The sequence below is a fragment of the Haliotis rubra genome, unplaced genomic scaffold, assembly GCF_003918875.1.
Source record: "Haliotis rubra isolate DU_JTF1 unplaced genomic scaffold, ASM391887v1 Scf337, whole genome shotgun sequence".
NCBI classification, from domain to species: domain Eukaryota; kingdom Metazoa; phylum Mollusca; class Gastropoda; order Lepetellida; family Haliotidae; genus Haliotis; species Haliotis rubra.
In genome coordinates this window covers 973177-994786 of record NW_025767010.1, presented here as the reverse complement: position 1 = coordinate 994786, position 21610 = coordinate 973177, and the positions used below count along the sequence as shown (strand labels likewise).

Sequence of the window (21610 nt, the reverse complement as noted above, 5' to 3'; positions counted from 1 at the left end):
GGGTACAGGTGGGGAGGAAGACCTATTAGAGGGTACAGGTAGGGCAGTCTTATCAAGGGGTACGAGTAGAGGAGTCTTGTCAAGGGGTACAAGTATGGAGGGGTACAGGGAAAGTGGGGTTATTGTAAGGGGGATATATGTGTGTACATTTTTAAAGTGCATACCACCATTGTGTTTATTTTGTTCCTATTTCAAGTTATTAACCCTTTCAATTTTATAAGTAATGGTGCTGTAGTACTGTCTAAGAACTGTTTAACAAATGTTTCTGAATGATCTTTTACAGCATGGAAGGGTCGATAGTGAGACTCCCTGACATCATTGCTCTAAAGAAGAAGTACAAGGCATACATCTACCTGGATGAGGCTCACAGTATCGGAGCCATGGGGCTACGCGGCCGCGGTGTTGTAGACTACTTCAATGTCGACCCACGAGACGTGGATGTGTTGATGGGTACATTCACCAAGAGCTTTGGTGCAGCTGGAGGATACATCGGAGGAACTAAGGTTGGTTTCAAGGAATTAACTAAAAACATTGGACTGACTTGTCTCTCAATGGCCTGTCTTGAATCTCATGACCATTAAGTTTATGTCCCCTTGGATGAGATAAGAGTCTGAGATACCTTACCTTATTCGAAAGTTCCCAGGTTTGTTTTACTTCCCAGCCTTCCTTCTGTCATCGTATCCCACTTGCATATATAGATTAATGCTCATGCTGTTGATGGCTCTATTGTCTGGTCCAGGGGGCGGTGGGATAGTCTAGTGGTTAAAGCGTTGGCTCGTCACGCCGAAGACCCGGGTTCGAATCCCCACATGGGTACAATGAGTGAAGCCCATTTCTGGTGTTCCCCGCCATGATATTGCTGGAATATTGCTAAAAGCGGCGTAAAACCAAACTCAGTCAGTCAGTCAGTCTGGTCCAGACTCGATTATTTACAGAATGCTGCCATATAGTTTGAATATTGCTGAGTGCAGCATTAAACAACATACAAAAGAATCCTTCTACATCAGCCTATAACAATTGGAGATTTTGTGGCATCCAAAGATTGAAAATATCATATAAATCAAACTGAAATACTGATGTAGGAACATGTAACCTAACACACGCACTCATCTTACCGTATGTGTTCATTCCAGCGCCTCATCAACCACTTGAAAGTGAACTCCCACAGCGCCATCTATGCTTGCGCCATCTCCCCTCCTGTAGCTAGGCAGATCATCCACTCAATGAAGATCATCATGGGCAGAGATGGAACCAACTTAGGTGTGTGTTATGAATTCAGGAAATGTTGACTTGTGGATTTCAACTTCTTTATTCTTTCAGTGTCCTCTTAGGTCTTCATTATTATGTAGAAAAGCTTCTGAAATGCCACTTGAATACATTTGTTAAGACCCCGTGTTTACCCAGGAATTGCTATCCTGTCCCACAAAGTGGGTTGGGATATAAGTATGGAGTCTGTCTGTCTGTCCTGACATCCTTATTTACATCGATTATTTACAAACTATCATCGTATAACTGGAATGTTGTTGACTGTGGTGTGAAACAAAAAAACAAACAAACAAACAAAAAATTTGAACAGGATGATATATTTCTTAAGTCACTCACTCCCAGAGTCCCTTTGAATGGTAGACTGCTAAAATAATATGTAATTAACTTACTCACACACTGTATTTTAATGCCTATTATCATGATTTAAGCAGACAATATCATTCAAGCGTCCCAGTGGTGAATCTGATTTAGAACAGGCCCCAGCAACCTATGTTGACTGCGAGACTCCACGAAGTGGATCAGGTTGTCAGACTCATTGACTTGACTGATAGCAGAGTCGTGTTCAGAACCACAAGCGCCCACACTATTGCCTTGGTTACATTAAACCATTCATAACCAACTCGTGTTATTCCGGGACAAGCCAAATAGCTTCTTGTCTGCTTGTTGGAGGTTACGGAAAGGGGCGAGTGGTGACAAATGACATTAAACATGGTCGCCATCTTGGTTCGCTTGTCGAGGCAGCTGTGAGGGATGGTTCGCAGGGGCTCAAACAGGCACAGGCGTTCAGGATCGAGCGATCGCTAGCGTTCGCGGGCACTCGCGGTTCTGAACATGCTTCAGGTCTCCAATGGAGATGATCACCCCTCACAATATTGAATCACTGGAATGTTGGTTCAGACTCGAATATTTCTGAGTATAGCAACAACTGTATCCATCAAGGATCAATCACATGAACTTGTCAAATTCTGTCACTTCTACCTCATCTTTGAATAGGGACCACGGTTAGTGTAATTAAAACTAGTTTATGATTATTTTACACTGGTCAGGAATATTTTATTTTCAGAATTGTATGCCTTATATGTTGCACAGGTCTGAGACGCATTAGGCAGCTAGCCTGGAATACTAGATACTTCCGCAAAGAACTACAGAAAAAGGGCTTCATTGTCTATGGTAACAAGGACTCACCTGTCGTGCCGATGCTCCTCTACATGCCTGCCAAGACAACGTATGTTATTGATGATGTTATGTGAACGTTCTTTTATGCATCAGTCAGCACTGTAACTGCTGTGCCACAACAACCTGTAAACAATCAGTGTTGTGAAATTCTTATCAGCACTTCACTACATGCATACTGTTCTATAAGGGTATTGTGGACATACGTCATAGGCTTCGAGTCTTTTCACCAAAGTGGTTAACATCTCAGACATTTATCAGCAGTGTTCAGTTATTATGTCTAACTTTTCTGGCTGGTGAAAATATAGTGCTTTGCAAGGGGGGAAATATCCTTAGTTGCTTTTGGGGGATAACGAAAATTGTCTGTGAAATAAACTTTGAAGTCTGGAAGATACGTAAAAAAAATATGTAATTACCTCCCTTTAAACAAACTGGAATTCTGTTCAAATCAGCCTTAAACCCAACACATTCATTCACGAGTCATTGTTTTGACCTTTCATACATGTTGATATATATTTTGTGGAAAACCTAACTTTATCTTAAACTGCTTTATAATCTTTCTTCCAGGGCATTTAGTCGTTTATGTTTGGAGAAAGGTCTAGGTATTGTGGTGGTTGGATTCCCAGCTACTCCAATCATTGAATCTCGAGCCAGGTTCTGTCTGTCTGGCGCTCACACCAAAGAGATGCTGGATAAAGTAAGTCATTTGGAAGGTAGCATTCAAAATAGGTTTCTTGATAGTGAATGCAGACATAATGATGGTCCTCTGTTCTGTGTTTATGCATCTTATAAATGGATGTCCAGAACAGAAATATTATATTTTTTATCCCCAATTTAAGACAACATTTGGTCTTAAGTGTAAAGACAAAATATGGACCTAAGTTATTTTCATGATCCGAGATGCAATGACTACTTTTAATGAGAGTCATTAGATAATAGTAGGATGGGTTGTACGGTAGTTTTATGAGTCGAACTCAGTATTGAAGTTCTACCAGTGATAGCTTATTGAAGTTTTTTATGACCCAAGTAATTTATCACATCTAATGGAAGGGAAGCAGAGAAATATGACTCAGTTCTATTTTTTCAAATTCAAACGTTTGAATGTTTGAAATGTTTGACATATGGCTGATGTATTCTTTGCGTTGAACAGTTAGCTGAAATCACCAGGTTGGATGATTGTATCTCTGACGTTTCAGGCTCTGATGATTATTGAAGATGTGGGGAACAAGTTGCATCTGAAGTACTCACGTCTGCCAGTTCCAGCACACACGCTAAAGGAAGAACCAGAGCCCCACCTTCAGGTAACCATAATCTGTCCTACCGCCTCCGTGGTGTAGTGGTTAGAGAGTGGTGTAGTGGAAGGTCGCGGGTTCGATGGTTTGGTACTTGTTGGTTCCTGCCTGGCGCTCGGCATTAATGGGAACATCAAGGACTGGTCGGCTCAGAGTCAGAATAATGTGTCTGAGTGGGGTATTCATGCTTCACTGCGGCATGGTATCTCAGTGGCAGGGGTGGAAATAACTTTAAAATTGCTAGTGTACTCCGGTACAGTGGCACATGTAAAATCACTTGACCTGATAATTTTCCCACTATACTGGCCGTTTTCTTGTTGATTTTTTTAAATATACGACATAATTAACATTGGAAAGTCAACTGGACACCAGTACAGTGTGATATACAAATTTGCTTGCCCGACAGAAAAAAACACTGGACTCGGACGTCGGGCAATGGGTTATTTCCACCCCTGAGTGGGCTAGCACTATAAATCCAGCTTCAGCCTGGGCTAGTACAAGCAGCCGCACATACACATACACTCACATGCACGTCGTCATATGAGCGAAATATTCTCAAGCACGACGTTAAACCCAATTTCACCTCACCACCTCCATTGCACTCTATATCTATTTAACAGGCTGTCCTTGACCTACCTCACAGGGTGTCCTTTGACCTATGTCTATTTCACAGGTGTCCTTGACCCAAGTGAAGGTGTATCCTGATGTCCTATCCAGCTTCACAAGGGACAGATATTTTCATTAACACTATTGATACATAAGGGACCAATTCAAAAGCTTGATGTCAAATAAAAGGGGTTAATGGCCGTTTTCATTTTCCTACAAGATCAATTTTTGTTCTCAAAGTTTTATAAACAGTCAAGTTTCGTTAATCTGGCATCGTCCGTTGCACAGCAAATTGTCGGATAAACGAGTATGTCGGATTATCGATTTCTAAGTACAGATCACGTTCATGGTCAAAAACAGGACAATCATGATTCATATTAAGTGTGTGTGTGCAATTAGTGTTGGGAATCGACTTCTTAAACCATAATCGATTATCGACTTTAGATCACCCATTTTACAGCTAAACAATGCGTACGTCATTAAATTTGTGTGTGTGAAAAGTAGAACTCCAGATCTATGTGTCGACTTCGATGCAGAAATCAGAATAGAACACCTATAGATCTAAGAGTAGATGTAACAAGTATCAATAAATCTATTATTTCCAACCTTGTTCATGAATTTGAAACCGCCTCCGTGGTGTAGTGGTTAGAGTGTCCGCCCGGAGAGCGGAAGGTCGCGGGTTCGATCCCCGACCGCGTCATACCAAAAGATGTTGAAATATGGTACTTGTTGGTCCCTGCCTGGCGCTCGGCATTAATGGGTACAACAAGGACTGGTCGGCTCGGAGTCAGTATAATGTGTCTGAGTGGGGTATTCATGCTTCACTGCGGCGTGTATCTCACTGAGCTGGCACTATAAAACCAGCTTCAGTCTGGGCTAGTACAAGCAGCCGCACATACACATACACACGCATGCACGTTGTCATATGAGCGAAATATTCTCAAGCACGACGTTAAACCCAATTTCACCTCACCTCACCTCACCTCATGAATTTGATGAGAACTGTGTCTTTCACAAATACAAAATGGTTTCTTGAAGTGAACACGTGCGAGGAAGCAGGCATTTTGTTGACAGCCAATCAAACTGCTTGTTTCGATCATGTGTTGATATTCTTGAGGAGTATTCAGTGTTTTCAAAACCATTCCTATTTTCATGAAACATTTACAAAATCTTCATCTATGCTTGCATTTAAACATGAGTCTAAACAATAAAACGGCCGAACGGCTGCTCCCTTGGCAAGCTATAATAGATTTGACTTCCTGTTTTACAGCAGTTATACGATGTTCATCAGATGGCAGAATTTGTGTTCATAATCCTCATTACTCCTGGCGTATCATAACATCCTCAGTGACACGTGGCAGTGTATTCATGGGTAATTGATCACACACGTTGCTAATCTCAGTGTCGGATTAACAGGACTAAGAACTAAGTGATTATGACAGTCGGTTGTAATTGGGGCTATCGGAGTCGGAATGCGGGACTGTCGGATTAAAGAGACTAAATTACGTTTATTCAATTTGTTACCAATAAAAGTGTCGAATAAAGCTGATTGTCGGATAAACGGACGTGGGATTAATGAGACTTGACTGTGATAACATTGACACTATTTTCATTCATATTCTGTCGGTGTTGTCATTGAAAGCATCTTGTCTCTCAGCCAGGTACGGTTTTGTCAATGACAGTACTAGAGGTGTTTCCTTCTAGTTACACAAAATTCCAGACTCTGATTATATGAACATCACTCGATAAACGTTCTGAAAAGCAGGGCAAAATACAAGAATGCCCAAAAGGGCCACTTAACTCAAGAATGCAACATTTTCAGAATAAAGTTTTTTAGGGGATGGGGTGTGTGTCGAAATTTTTAAGTATTTTAGCCAGCATTAAACATTTGAACTGGTCCCTAATCCTTGCAGCAGCATCAAGAATTATGTTTTACAGAGTTACTTCCCTTGCCTTATGTTTGGGACACGGCGCACAGTACCTCAAGATTGGACAAATTTTAGAGGAAGCAATTTGGATACAAGAATGACCTTTTGCAGATATTATTAGGGGATATGTATATCTTTAATCGAGGGTGGGTGGGGCATATTAACAAGCCTTCCACCTTCTTTCTATTAATGTCTGACTGACTCTAATGTTTTCTAGTTGTTTTGAAAACTGGTATTTCAGCTATGACTTCTCTTGTTTCAGTGAAATATTCCAAGCAAGTCCTGAACACCCAGAACAAAGTGCATGTTAAAAAACATGCACCTCTTAATGGCGTTTTCAGCCATTTTGAATGTTTTTTTCACTATGTGGACCAAGTCCATCAGCTCAGCGTTTACTGCTTGTTACCATGGTAGCCTCATGAAATCTCACAAAGATCTCACCAACCAAGTATGAAGAATATATGCTCAACATGATGTGCTGAATGCTCAATATTTGCTGAGCCTCATCAGTCAGAGATGTGGTCCACAGCAAATCTTGACCAGTATAATATACACCTGTTCACAAACACAATGCCAGTGCAGTCACAAGTGTGATCTTCATCAGAAATCCACAGATGCCCAAGATTCGTTGCTTTCAAGCTGGACGATTTCCTGATTCACTGGATACAAAGAATATGTGTGTATTTTTGCATATCGTTATTTGCTACATACAGCGGCAATGATTACCTTGGTTTAGACATGAAGGAACGATGGGCTGTCATCTGTTGAAGCCGCAGTGTGGGTGTATTGAAATAGACACTGTATAGAGAATGGAAGATACTGTAACTGTATGAATGAGACGATAAAGATTTAAAATTACCATGTTTATTAGGGCAAGTCGTTGCAAAGATTTTCTATAAATACTTTTGTTGATAAATACAAATCACTTTGATAACTTAAATATTATCAAGGAGCAATATGTTCATTTTTGTGTATCAGTATATTGATATGAGTTATTTGTTTTAAAAGACAACCTTTATTCCACTGTAATGTTAAAATGACATCTGTCAACAGTTACTCATAAAGAGATGTAGTGTTTGAGGTATATATCCATGAAAAGTTGTATGTATCTGAGGGGTATCTAAACGTTGACAGTGAAGATTTGCCGATATGTATTTCTTGAAAGCTCCTCTGACATGAGGTGCTGTTCTGCAGCTAAGTTGTTGTTATTTATTGCTTGTTTGGGTGTTATTTATTTGATAGGATCCTTATCAAAACAATGTTTATCATATGAACTTCATCTTGTTTCATCATCTAAAACATACAGCTATGAACTCATGACAGGGATTATAGTGGAACTAACTGATCAAACGAATGACAATATGTGAAATGTGCTCTCCATTTGTTCAAGATTCCCATACTTCGAGGCTAGTGGAGAGCTGATATAAATCTTGTTTCTGTTGGGGCACAATAGAATTTAGATTTTCTTAGATCATTTATTGTAAAATGTGTGATGGAAGATAGTAATTCTGATTATTTTTGGGTGGCAAGGTAGAGATGAAAGTTTTATAAATATATTTTGGCCAAAAGCCTCATGCATTAAGGAGTATCTGCTGACAAGGTTTCTCAGTACGTTGTAACTGACCAAATCTATGTTACGCAGGGCCAAATAATGATGAATACATATCACAAATATGAGAAATTTGAGACAACATTGTATTTACATATATATATATCAAAACGAATACACTCGATAGATATATGGCAAAATACCTAACAAAACAAACAATCATATCCACTCTTTGATGGCCGAAAATCCATAATACGTCATAATTTCATTTACCTTTTAGTTATGTCATTACCATTTACCAAAGTGTTATTGCATATCAAAACTTGGATTCTTTTTAAAAATTTGTTTTCGGTTGACAGCACAATAATCACATAGTGCAATGCAAGATTTACAGGGAGGGAAAGATTATAAGATTTTTAAAACTTTATACATTTAAGAGTTTTTCCAGGGGAGATAATTGCGATGAGAACACCTGAACACCTCTTTACAGTGACTCCATTGAGTGATCATTTACAGTTCAGAGGAATTGATGTCAGAAGAGTCGCTTATGATGTCCTGGCGATCGAGGTAGTGCTCCTTTAATTTGTTACTAAAATACACCTACATATTGACACACTTTGTAATGATTAAATCACTTCCACACCTGAGTAGAATATAGCAGAATCATATTGAAATAATCCTTACAGGCTTTTTAAAACAAAACATTAAAAATTGTGTTTTAATTGACTGGTATATTGATGCATCATGTTGTAGAGAGAGTTCATTCATCAATACAAAAAGTTTTATTTTTTTTATTTGTTTGTGGGTATCAAAAGTGGTATGCATCTAGTTTAAATCAAATCAAAACACAATTCACACACTCACTTTATCTGCAAATGAAACGCAGTTGAGACAGGGAATTGATGTCATAGTTTGACCAAGCTCAGTGTCAGCAACTGTTTTGCACACTATCTGCATCAGACTTTTATTTATCTCACAGTCAGTCGCGATGTTCTTGTCCGACATGATGGGTTTAGCTATGCAACTACTAGTAGATGCATTATAATAATATTGTGAGTGATTTTAGATTTATAAATGCCTAATTATGAAACAGTTTATTGAAATGTGATTTATATATATTGCTTTTGAATATGATGGATATCTGCTGAAATCATTCCATACTTCATAATATCGATTTATAAAGGCGAGCTGCTGTTTTGCAGGGAAAACCTATGGTGACATTATTTTGTATATATCTGCATTGTTCTAGATTGTCATAATTTCCTACAATTTTCTTGTTGATGTGAATTTCCTAAAGTATTGGTTAGCATCAAATTACCATGGTATACACATGATTTTGGTTAACAGAAGATCATCATGAATTCACACAATTTGATAAACATAATATTCCTATGGCATTCGTGGCATAACACCATCAATTGAGCAAATATGCTTTGCAAACCTACATATGTTTCATTGAACACTTTTCCAGCATAATTTCTAAAGTATTATAATATAAGAAGAACTTGACAAGAACAAAGTAATTTCTTTCATTGTGCATGCTGGTCATCTTTTTATTAGAAGTTTAGATTGTTTCTCTGTGGCACCATTTTCCTTCTTTTTATCCCTTTTAATTTTTGTGAAAAATAATGCTCATGTAGGTCAGTTCCCATATGAGTATCATTTAAAGGGGAGATAACTCCAGCAAGGCGAATTCCTTGCAATTAACTGAAAAAGCATCTGTTGCTTATAGTTTGTATTCATCAGGTACTAAGTGATGCTCAATTTCTGTCTTTCATACTTGACTTTGGGTCAGAGATCCTTGCAGCTTTCATGTACCAGTTACAGGAAGCTGCTGAGGTTATCGATGAAGTCATTGCTCTGAAGCCAAAACCTTCAAGGAATTTCTGGCAATATTATCACCAGAGTGAGAGCTAGTTGGTTAATGCAGTTAAACCTTCACTTGCAATATTACCACAAATGAAACAACACCAGTCAGTTTTACAAGGGGGCAAGTGGCAGAGAAAGTGGAACAGAAAAACAAAGGTTTAAGGAAAATTTAACTAAAAACTTAATTGGCGTGATTTTATGGTTGAACTTCTCAGGTAATTGTCCTCAGGGTCAGCCATGAAAATGTGTACAAGTTTGGGAGGGAAATTTATTAAGTCTGTTTTATACTCTGGGGTATAAAAGAGCATAAAAGTATGTGTCTCTTATGTTCTGCATGTCATGCACTGAGTATATCTAAGTCTTGTACCATTCCATGCTGAGGTTGTTATGAATTGTTAGGATTCTCTTGCCCAAACATACATTTACCTACAACACTGCTGATGTGGCCTTTTTCAATAGTTGCACTGACTGATATTGTCTAATGCAGCTTTTTTGGCCAGGTGTTCGTTTTAACTCTGGCATTTTCCAAATTGTTGAGTTAGTAATGTTTCATAATACCACAGCATCTGTGACAAACTTTTCAAGTGAGACATTGACGTTCAAGGGGTTGGACATGAAGCCAGTAAGTAATTATGAAACAGGTCATTTTTTACTTGTACAGTTTGTATGAAATAACTTCTTCTTGTTTTGGTGCTTGACAGTTTTAAGTCATTTAGGAAGTTGAGTGATTACCAAGTGTATTATAAGACATATGTGATATCTTGGAATTTGATCAAAAGCAGTTGTATCTGTTTGGGATCTTACATGGCGAAGTGGAAGAGATTTAATTGGGAGACATTTCTCAGTTTTCTTGCCAGTCTTAACTTTTAGGCCATTTCTGGTTTTAAAACTGTCTTGGTCAATATTGAGGAGGTAATGTGAAACATCAGAACATTTTTCTGGCAGCATAATCCATAAGACAAGCACTGCTAAGTCTGAGAAATTGACCAATAAGCAGACAGGTCACAGCCTCTCTGGCTGAAAATTGACCAATAAGCAGACAGGTCAAAGCCTCTCTGGCTGAAAATTGACCAATAAGCAGATAGGTTACAGCCTGTCTGGCTGAGAAACTCAGCAATAAGCTGTTAGGTTACAGCCAGTAAGCAAGTCACCAGTAAAGCAGAATATTGATATTGTATGTTAATTCAAAATTCAAAATTCAGCCGTACATTCCTGATATTGCCTCAACATGTGATTTTAGCAAGTTCATTTAAACTATTTTTCTTATGCATTTTAGGACTGATATCAAATAAACAGTTCTTCACTAATGTGTGTAATAATATTTCTTCAACCCTGTCTGTGATAATGTGTCCCAGAGTGTCTATATAAATTGTTGTGATTGTCAGTAATTCTCAGACTTGTAAACACTACCTCCCCATAAGCCACCTATGAATAAATGGTTGCTATGCAGTGAAGTATTGTCTGTAAGTTGTCCAGGAATCATTCCAACTTTCAGTGTTAGGGATGCTTGTGAGTGGTCTGACCAATCAGTGCTAAGGTTACATCTCATGAGTAGCAAATTTCTCCCTTGACAAAAGCCTTGCTTCTTTGTCAGGCAGTGGTAGTGTTTGTGATATGGTCATGTAACAAGTAGAGCTGGTTTCACTTCTGTGATGCCATTCTCTTCCCACAGAGGTTATGCGTCATATCTTCCTACGAACCTCTGTTCTAATACGGTCATATTTCCGGGTTCTCGTAAACTCCCCTGTCGGCCAAAAATCGCAACACGAATTATCTCCCTTCTTTCTATCCAATCAGAACACGTGTTACATCGACTTAGCTCTAACCTGACTAATACAAGCAAATGTGGGGCCACAAACATAAAAAATGGAGATGCCATCGATCCGCCATTACATGACTGAGTTCTGTCTAGAAGAAACGTTTACGCATCGCGCAGGTGAAGAGGTACTAGTTTTCCCGAAGCATACGGAAATTACCGAGGCCTTGCAAATGATCAGTTTTGAAACAACGTCGCTGATTGCACAACTAAATCTGATTGCAACCAATCACGAATTCTGAACACTCGCACCATGAAAGGGCCGTATTAGAACAGAGGTTCGTAGGAAGATATGACAAGTAACCTCTGTGGGAAGAGAATGCTAGGGCTCATTTCTCTGGCTGAAAATAGAAACATTTTACAAAAGCCACCATGAATATACTGCTCACAAAAAAATCTTGAATATTTTTTGGGATGTTTATATGACACTGCGTGATAAGTTTTCTCTACCGGAAAATACTACTGAGTTGTATGTTTTTATTCAGTGTTTATTAAGTCACAAGTGATGACAGAACGTTGTGTAAATAAGCCTTTGGAGTTTTGACAATTAACTAATGTGTGAACAAGCAACAAATGTAAGTAGGATTGTTATATTTTGATTCACAAAGTTTGATCTTTGATTTTCACTGTTTACTGCTGTGCTTGTGTAGTGTATGTAAACTGGTGTGAATTGTCTGTATTTTGATTTGTTTTATGTAAATACTTGAGAGGCTATATTGTTTATAATGAAATCACCTATTTCTTGAGAGAGTTATTATTTTACGATTGTTATATAGATTTATTGCAGTTTTTATTTCTACACATATTCTGCATGTTTCATTCACAATTGCCTTACACTGAAAGTCCATTTCACTTTTTCCACGCGCCCTCTGTGATTATCATAATATCAAAAGTACATTCAGAGTCATTGTTGTTATTTGTTGCTGATTTTTGTGAAAATCTGATTAGGCAAGGCCAATTTTATTTCTTGTTTTACAGATTTTTGTCTTCAGAAAACCTAAAGGCAGGAGGAAAAAGAAAAAAAGTCAAAGCAAAAGTCTACATGAGTTTCCATGTTAATTCTTCTGGTTTGTTTATATCAACTAAACATAAGAGAAGGGAAAGATAATTTTTATATTTTTTTATTATTCTTGAAAAAATATGACTGGCGGATCCTTAAAACAAGGAATAAAATTGTTCTGGCCTTAACATGTTTACTAAAGTAGACAGAAGTAGTTATTCATGCAGATGACTGATCAAGCAGCTGCATAATTTGTAAGATCATATTTAACAGTTTGGGGTATTCCTTCTGACTTCTGACTAAAATATGGCTGTTTTCTTTCCCAGTGCAAAAATCTTCAACAGAAACAAAAGTGAAATTCTGATGCCTGTTGTCAAAATATTGATTCTTAAGAATGGATTGCCACAAGAATGTCATGACATGTTCAGTTGTTGTAAATGTGACACATTGCAAGTACAGCCATTAACCAGTCTCTGTTAGATGGGTGCATTGAAGCTGAACAGATAGGGAGGTAACTTTCAGTTACACAAATATACTTATTAACTAAAAACACAATTGAATGCAGGTTGGTATGCATAGCATTAATTTAAAGTACTTGGTTGGGGGTGAATATAAAGGAATATTTCACTATCATGCAGTCAGGGAGGATTGGTGTAGTGCAAGCTTTGCTCACCATGGGTTATATCTTGATATGAAAATCATCTAGCACTTAGGGGCAATTGGCTTTCAAATATTTTGGCACAGACTTTTACAGATAGCAATATGGTAAAAACATACAAATCTGAATCTGATCTTGCAACTGTCAGTGTCTGTTGTTGGTAACTGTTTTAGTACTTGTTTGTTATTGTAGGGAATATCTGTTTATGTATTTCCCCATGAACATAGTTTTACACACAGATATACCTCTACCTAGCTCCAGGGGGCATGGGTTTCACCAGTCCCAGTATGCCCAGAGCATCACCCCACTGGTCTGGGTGTTCACCCCACATTAAGCTGACAGGGTGTAGTATAGTGGAAAAACTGTTGAACGTGTTGTTAAATTTCCTCAGTAAGGACAACTATGCCTTCTCTCACATATACAGCCACAAGTTAACAGGGTAGGAGTGGGATCAGTAATTGCCAACAAACTAAGGTACAGACTTCCTGAAACAGTACCCAGTAAATGTTCAACACTTTACAACAGGCAGGAAATTAGGAACTTGATATTTTGTTCTTTTTAACAAATATTTAAATTGAAATTCACTTTAAAAAGAAAAGCCTGACCTGAATTCTGGCAAAATTGATTAAAAGTCAGAATTAAGATGTCCATTTATAAATTGATAGCTATTGATATTTTTTTTTAACGTTAAGCTTAATGTACAGACTTCCTGAAACAGTGTCCAGTAAATGTTGAACACTTTACATAGGTAGGAAATTTGGGAACCTTTCAGCTCTTGATATTTCTTTTTTAATGGTAAGGTTTAAGTTTCATTGTATAGTGACCCAGTTGTTGTACTTGAGCAAAACATTCCAGTGTGGTGCACTGACTGACTTGCACATGCTTGGTTAGGACGTCCTGACAACAGAATGCTTGTGACCATGTCCACAAGTATAGCAGTTCCAGCACCTTTTGCTGAACTTTGTCGATATGACAGCAAGTTGACAGTCTTTGTTATACAGATGGTGCAGCAGCTCCCATAATATTTACAAGCTGAAGTCGTTTACACATTTGTAATGTTGAGAGTAAACATGTACTGAGCGAAAAGCATTATGTATTCATGCTTACAACATTATCCTATGTATAAAGTATTATCAAAGTCAATATGTATAAACACTCCAATACTGAAGCCAATGTTGATTATTTTTAATATGAATCCCTACATTTATACAGTTTAATGTTGATGCTGAATGTACAGATGTTTTGCATTTTACACGTCACATGAACATGTATGGGGAAGGGGGTCTAAGCATGTGACACAGCAGTGCAAGTAGTAACACAGGGGGCCAGATCCCATGACTTGGCACCGAATGGACATTGAGGACAATATTGTACTCACCACTTAGGATCAGCATACAGAACACGTGAAGGGGATAGGAGAAATATGCTACAGATTCATAATTTAAACCAAGCTACTACTTATACCACAGTAATACTTGTCTTCAGACATGCAACTTTAACTAAAACATCTTCTAGCCTGAATAGTGATGACGTACAATGTGACCTTCTGAAAAGTCTTTCATTTGGGAAACTTTAGATTTGTTGGGCTAGATTAAACAGACTGTCCTATTTTGTCAGAAAACAAATGTGGTTGAGTGGGGAAATAGGAGGCACCTTTGTAGTAACATGATTAAAAAATTAACCTCCAACAAGGCACTTATGACTATATATGGCTACCATTTTACTTGCAATGATTAGAGAAATCCGAAGAATATTCTAGGAACAAAATTGTAATGTTCCCTCAGTTGCTCCTGAAATAGAGTCTGCAAGACACTGACATAAATATGTTGCTGTTTCTTATTTCACTTGTATCATTTGTTGTCAAAGAATATGTTTGCTATTTTATCATGAAGTCAGTGGGTGGACTCCATTTTGTGTGTTGCCATTGTCCGCAGCAGCTGTGGAGGTTCTAGATATGTAGGTATAAAATGTAAGTTGTTGACTTTCATTGGCTTATTCCTGTTACTATTATGTATACTGTAAATCATGAAATTAATGCGAAAAATGCGTCTGTACTCTTCTCACATTATTATAATGACGCATTTCAGTCTGACCATGTCTACTTTTGAGAACTTATTAAAAGACAGAAAACGTAAATCTGTTGACACTACACATTACACCAGTACAGGTCACTTCCTCATTACAGGTATCTCAAGCCACAAATAATTATCACTGGTTACAATCACTGGTCATTGTTTAAAGTCACTCAAGCACATCAGCCAGACCAGACATTCTTCAGCCAATTGTTTGTTGTACCTTGGTAGATGACTTATGTCCTTTAAGTCGGATTACGTTTATGTATGTTGTCATAAGACAAGTAGTAGCAAGCAATCACATGATCAAACATGGCAGTGTTATCAAAACATTGTCAGCTCATTTCCATTCATTGCTTTACAAGCTCAATTCAGGTTATTTGGTAAATAACAAGTGTGAAAAGAAAAAGAACAACACCAAAGATTCAGGGTGTCACATTTTATCATCAAAACAGATTCCAGACCTCGCATTAATTTTGAGACGCATTTTAGACTAGACCCTTGCACTCGCATTAAATTTGTGACGCATTAATTTCATGATTTATAGTACATGTAAGAGATGCAGGAATATTAATTATTGACTGACCCAGTACATGTCACAATATTCACCATTGTGCAGAAATGTCAGAATACTTCCTGTTTTACTGCTGCTATGTGTTTTACTTGTTTCGTGTATTCATATTTTTATATTGTTTGACTTCAAAATATGTTAACAATTACAATTCCTACAATTTCAGGAAAGTAATAAAATTTGCATTCTGTCTGTTTTGAGGTCCTTGCTTATTTGGTGTCACTGATATCTTCTGTCATCTGTCGAGCTTTCCTGTTACTCTGAATGGAACACCAAAGCTTCAAGGCATTTGAGCATAAATGTTGCATAATTCTGTGTTTCCATGACAACACACAACATAACTTCTTTAAGTGGAATTAAAAATCTGGTATCCTATGGTGTATGTTGAAAAGGAACACTTTTTATGGATAGACAACTTCTTTATTTCAATAGATGCAATGTTCCCCTGATAACAGTGTTAGGATCTACACCGAAACATTGCATCTATTGCAATAAAGAGGTTGTCTATACATAAAAAGTGTTCCTCTTCAACATACAACGTAGGATTTTTGAAAAGTTTGAAATCACTTCCATGGTAGGAGTGTCGGGGAGCGAGTTAAATTTTAACATTGCATCAGCATTTTTTCAGCCATGTAGCAACTAACTAGCGAGTTATCCTGGTATTACGTCTGTAGTTTGAAACAGTACTGTATGTTGCCATCTTTGTATGATTGTAATAGGAAAGATCTACCTACCTGTCTGAATCAGGATTGGATGTAGATAGTCCAGCGATTGCCACAGTGACTAACAGAAACCAGAAGGCTGATGGAAGTCAAATGAGAACCATCTTGCAATGTTCTGAAGTCTTCTGACAAACCATAACAGAATGTTGTGCGTTAAGCCATACCAGAATGTTGTGTTGTTGTGCGTTAAGCCACATCAGAATGCTGTGCTGTTGTGCGTTAAGCCACACCAGAATGTTGTGTTGTTGTGCATGAAGCCACATCAGAATGCTGTGCTGTTGTGCGTTAAGCCACACCAGAATGCTGTGCTGTTGTGCGTTAAGCCACACCAGAATGCTGTGCTATTGTGCGTTAAGCCACACCAGAATGTTGTGCGTTAAGCCACACCAGAATGCTGTGCTGTTGTGCGTTAAGCCACATCAGAATGCTGTGCTGTTGTGCGTTAAGCCACATCAGAATGCTGTGCTGTTGTGCGTTAAGCCACACCAGAATGCTGTGCTATTGTGCGTTAAGCCACACCAGAATGCTGTGCTGTTGTGCGTTAAGCCACATCAGAATGCTGTGCTGTTGTGCGTTAAGCCACACCAGAATGCTGTGCTATTGTGCGTTAAGCCATACCAGAATGTTGTGATGCCCTGGAAACCTTCCCAGGGTGTTATGATGTCCTACAATAAACCTCTCCAGGATGATGTGATATGGTGAATATGGTGAATCCCAGAATATGGTGATTCCTACACATGTTGTGAAGTCTTGTGAGAAACCATCCATGACTTGGAAACCTTCTATGGATGTTATGTTGTCCAGAATGTTGTGATGTCCTTGGATATACCTTGCCAGAATGTGTTGATGTCCTTGGAGATACCTTGCCAGAATGTGTTGATGTCCTTGGATATACCTTGCCAGAATATGTTGATGTCCTGTGATACACAATCCCAGCTTGCTGGGATGACTTGTGATAAACCTTCCTACAATGTGTGGATGTCTTGAGACATACTTTCCCATAATGTATGGATGTCCAGTGATATGCCTTCCCAGAATGTTGTGATGTCCTGTGATAAACCTCCATGGAATATGGCAATACCCTGTGAAACGCTTTCCCATAATGTTGTGATGTCATGTGATTAACTGTGCCAGAATGTGCTGATGTGTTGGGATAAATCTTCCCAGAGTGCTGTGATGTCCTGCGATACGCCTTCCTAGATTGTGAAATGTCCTGTGATGAACCTTCATGGAAGGTGGTGATGTGATAAACCTTCCCAGATTGTCGTGATGTGTTGGGACAAACCTTCGAGGAATAGACCGTCCTGAAATGTTGTGAGGTCCTGTGATAAAGCTTCATAGAATGTGGTACTGTGATACACCTTCCCAGAATGTGGAGATATCTTGTGATGAACCTTCCCAGAATGTTGTGATGTCCTGTGATACACACCAGTGAAGATCAAGGTTAGAATTGATCTTCAGTAACCCATGCTTGTCGTATGAGGCAACTAGTGGGATCGGGTGGTCATGCTTGCTGACTTGGTTGACACATGTCATCGTATCCCAAATTGCATAGATTGATGTGCATGCTGTTGACCACTGGATTGTCTGGTCCACACTCAAGTATTTACAGACCGCCACCATACAGCTGGAATATTGCTGAGTGCAGCATTAAACTAAACTCACTCACTTGTGATGTCCAGTGATAAACCTTCCCAGAATGTTGTGATGTCCAGTGATAAACCTTCCCAGAATGTTGTGATGTCCAGTGATACACCTTCCCAGAATGTTGTGATGTCCAGTGATACACCTTCCCAGAATGTTGTAATGTCCTGTGATAAACCTTCCTATAATGTTGTGATGTCCAGTGATACACCTTCCCAGAATGTTGTAATGTCCTGTGATAAACCTTCCCAGAATGTTGTGATGTCCAGTGATACACCTTCCCAGAATGTTGTGATGTCCAGTGATACACCTTCCCAGAATGTTGTGATGTCCTGTGATATACCTTCCCAGAATGCTGTCATGTGTTACAGCTGTTAGTATGCTTTTCAATGCATATCCCAGGTTCGCTGTCACTGGCTCTTCACAGTGGCTCCCGGGACGCGGTCCATTGGAGCCAACCTCTGCTCTTTCAATGTCACTCACTCACCACAACTCTTGAATTCGTGTGTGAATGAAATTGCGAGTCTGAAAGAAAATGTCCACTTCGAGCGTTGGAAAACTACAATTGAGAAACCGCATCGATAAAAATTAAAGTTTGGCCCTGGCCTGAAGATTGTGTCACGTTTATCAGTTAAGGACATGTTTATGGCTGACAACGCCTGGTATCGACACTCGTGCCGCTGTCTCAAGCCGAGAGATAAAAGTGTCCCCAAGTTGATAAATGGTCACATATATGAAGCAAAAGCTTAACTCAAAGTTGAATGAAGGGATTGTTGGACAGATTTACGCAGACCTGCGTAGACCAGTCGGGGTTTACATCTGTGTGTAGCCATGCGAAAAAAAAAACACGTCTGACGTTTTGCAGCACTGTTGTAAGTCGCATTGGTGGATACATATTAAATCTGGTTTGAATCCCGAAAATACTACTATTTTTAAGACAATGAAGGCGTACAAACGTAACGGTCAAAAATAAAACGAAAACACGACATATGTCCGATATGTGAGTGAGTGAGTGAGTTTAGTTTTACGCCGTTTTTAGCAATATTCCAGCAATATCACGGCGGGGAACACCAGAAATGGGCTTCACACATTGTACCCATGTAAGGAATCGAACCCGGTTCTTTCCGGTGACGAGCGAACGCTTTAACCACTAGGCTATCCCACCGCCCCTGTCCGATATGTACTTAGTGGTGAGTCAGGTATACAGACATTGGTTATGTCACTTTGAATATTGACTCGCGGGTTTGCCTTAGACAGACTTAGTTTCAAATCCGTAGAATATTTTAAAGTCTGATGTTCACGTACATACGTCTTTGGTAACCCTTCGACCTGGATTGAACATATCTGATCTAACCTACCTACTGTGCAGTTTAGCATAGCATATTCTTGTACATAGTAAACAAGTCTAGGATTTCAAAGATATAAAGATCTGTTTAGAACATATATATGTGCATATAAATTGATGTACGAATGAAAAATTGAGGTCAGCTGTCACCCGATGTGTTTGATTTCCAAAAAGCTGTAATTCCTCACAATGATTGTCCATTTGTATCAAACGTCCAGCACATTTAGCATGGGAATACGTATCCAAAGGCGGATCCAGGAATTTTCAAAGGGGGTGGGTCGAACTCCCTCCTTGGCTACTCCAATGCAAAATGGTCTTTAGTCATCTTTCTCCCCCCCCCCCCCCAATGCAACCGCTAATGCGTACCTGTGTTCGTAACGTTTGATTACAGATGTTAGTTCTTCTATTCTACCTATTGAGTATATAGGAGTACTTTGTTTTACAGTGTGATATTAGCTAGAATATTGTTCTAATGATTAATGCCACCTAATAACCATCGCTCAGGATTAATGTTGTTTTAATGCATGTCCACTGATCCATTAGACACGAGCCTTTATCATGTTTATGAGCTTGCGTGTGTATGACAGTCGTTGAATTCTGCCGTAGTCATCACTATTCAAGCAACCGATCTCTCCTTTCGATGTCAGTACCTGTCTGACTACCAATAAACCGTATGCCACGGCAACCTGTAAATAATCGAGTCTGGATCAGGGAACCTGTGGTTGGTAGTGCGAGCATATTTCCGGGCAGGTGCCCAACCACCCAGATAGCATACTCGGACGTTGGCCCAACGTTGGCAATGTTGGCAAATGCGGGCAGTCAGGTCGCACATATTATTGTACATATCTGATCTTCATTGATCGCCTCCCCAAAACAAGGAATACTGTATGTGGTCCTGACACATCATATCCGGAACTCCCAGTGGAAAGACAACAGTTGAACCGTGCCTCCCAAGAATTGACCTTATTTTTCACCCGGGCACAAGAACTTTTTGTTTTGTTTTGTTGAATGGTTCTCCAATTATATCTGACACTCTCATTTAAAAAAAATTCGTCCTTTATTCCCATAACATCTTTCGCCGAACAGACAAAGAATGATCGCCGGCTGATCAAGGGATGGATGGGTAGCGTTTATGCAAGGACCCGGTAACACGGCCTCTGGTTTTCTGACCGGTATGTTATTGACAGCAGAAACAATACACTGATAGACGAGACAATTATATGTTGATATTTGCCAGTGTTAATTGGTGACCTTACAAAACAATTAACACTTTCAATTAAAACAGAACAATGTACGGCTTGACATGAAACATGATGTGACGTTCTGATAAATGTATTCACGTTATACATCACGTGTCATTGCATAAACTTACTGCAGCTTTGTTTGTTTATAAAAGTTCGAACAAATTGTTTCCTGATGTATTATACGAAGGACGGGATTCCAAAATGATAGTATGTAACGGTGATTATATTTGTTGTTATTTAAATTCACGTAAATGTTTCCTCCATAAAATATAGCTGTAACTTCATACATAAGAGCCCTGGCAAGGCTACCACGTAACGTTTTAATCACGGGTCAGCCATGATATCGCAATTGTTATCTCAACTATGATTGGCTAGAAATGTTAGCTCTACCCAATGACTAACAAGGTAACGTTTATGACAAGGTCGTCGTATGGTTTAGCGGCAGGGAGGGGCAGCATCTTCAGTATTTTCACCATCATGGGGGGAAATGGGTTGATCAAGCAAAAGAATGGCAAGGTTAACGGACTAAACGGGAGACTAAATGGGAAACATGCGAAGGTGAGCAAAATGCATTTGTAGCAGATTGCAGACAATACAAATTACGTTTGGTTTTTAGGCTATCAGGTGAATGCATGTGGATTTGTTTTATATCCTTATTTTTTCCCTAAAGTAATGATTGAATGTTATGTTTTTAATTTCGTAGCCGTTTGTATAAAATGTACGGTAGATTCTCTGTGACCATATTCCTCTCGTCATTCATTGCAAATTTTAGAATGGCCACAACAAACACAGAATTAGAATGATAGTGTTAGCGTCTCCAATAAACAACAGGTAGCCCAAATTTCGATTCAGTTC

General features: G+C 38.9%; 2 protein-coding genes across 2 annotated transcripts in view; both read left to right on the top strand.

Annotated features, from left to right (window-relative positions):
* The window catches only part of LOC124284459 (serine palmitoyltransferase 2-like), a 30035-nt gene extending 22057 nt beyond the window's left edge, over nt 1-7978 (top strand). Inside the window, exons 8-13 of the mRNA XM_046720539.1 lie at nt 284-503; nt 1134-1260; nt 2356-2491; nt 3007-3136; nt 3636-3740; nt 6528-7978. Coding sequence (XP_046576495.1) covers nt 284-503; nt 1134-1260; nt 2356-2491; nt 3007-3136; nt 3636-3740; nt 6528-6530 — 721 coding nt within the window. The 3' untranslated portion in view covers nt 6531-7978. The remainder of the gene's footprint in view (nt 1-283; nt 504-1133; nt 1261-2355; nt 2492-3006; nt 3137-3635; nt 3741-6527) is intronic.
* Nucleotides 7979-21163: 13185 nt separating this feature from the next.
* Nucleotides 21164-21610, top strand: part of LOC124284458 (serine palmitoyltransferase 2-like) — a 38108-nt gene continuing 37661 nt past the window's right edge. Inside the window, exon 1 of the mRNA XM_046720538.1 lies at nt 21164-21313. Within this exon, the coding sequence (XP_046576494.1) occupies nt 21170-21313 (144 nt within the window). The 5' untranslated portion in view covers nt 21164-21169. The remainder of the gene's footprint in view (nt 21314-21610) is intronic.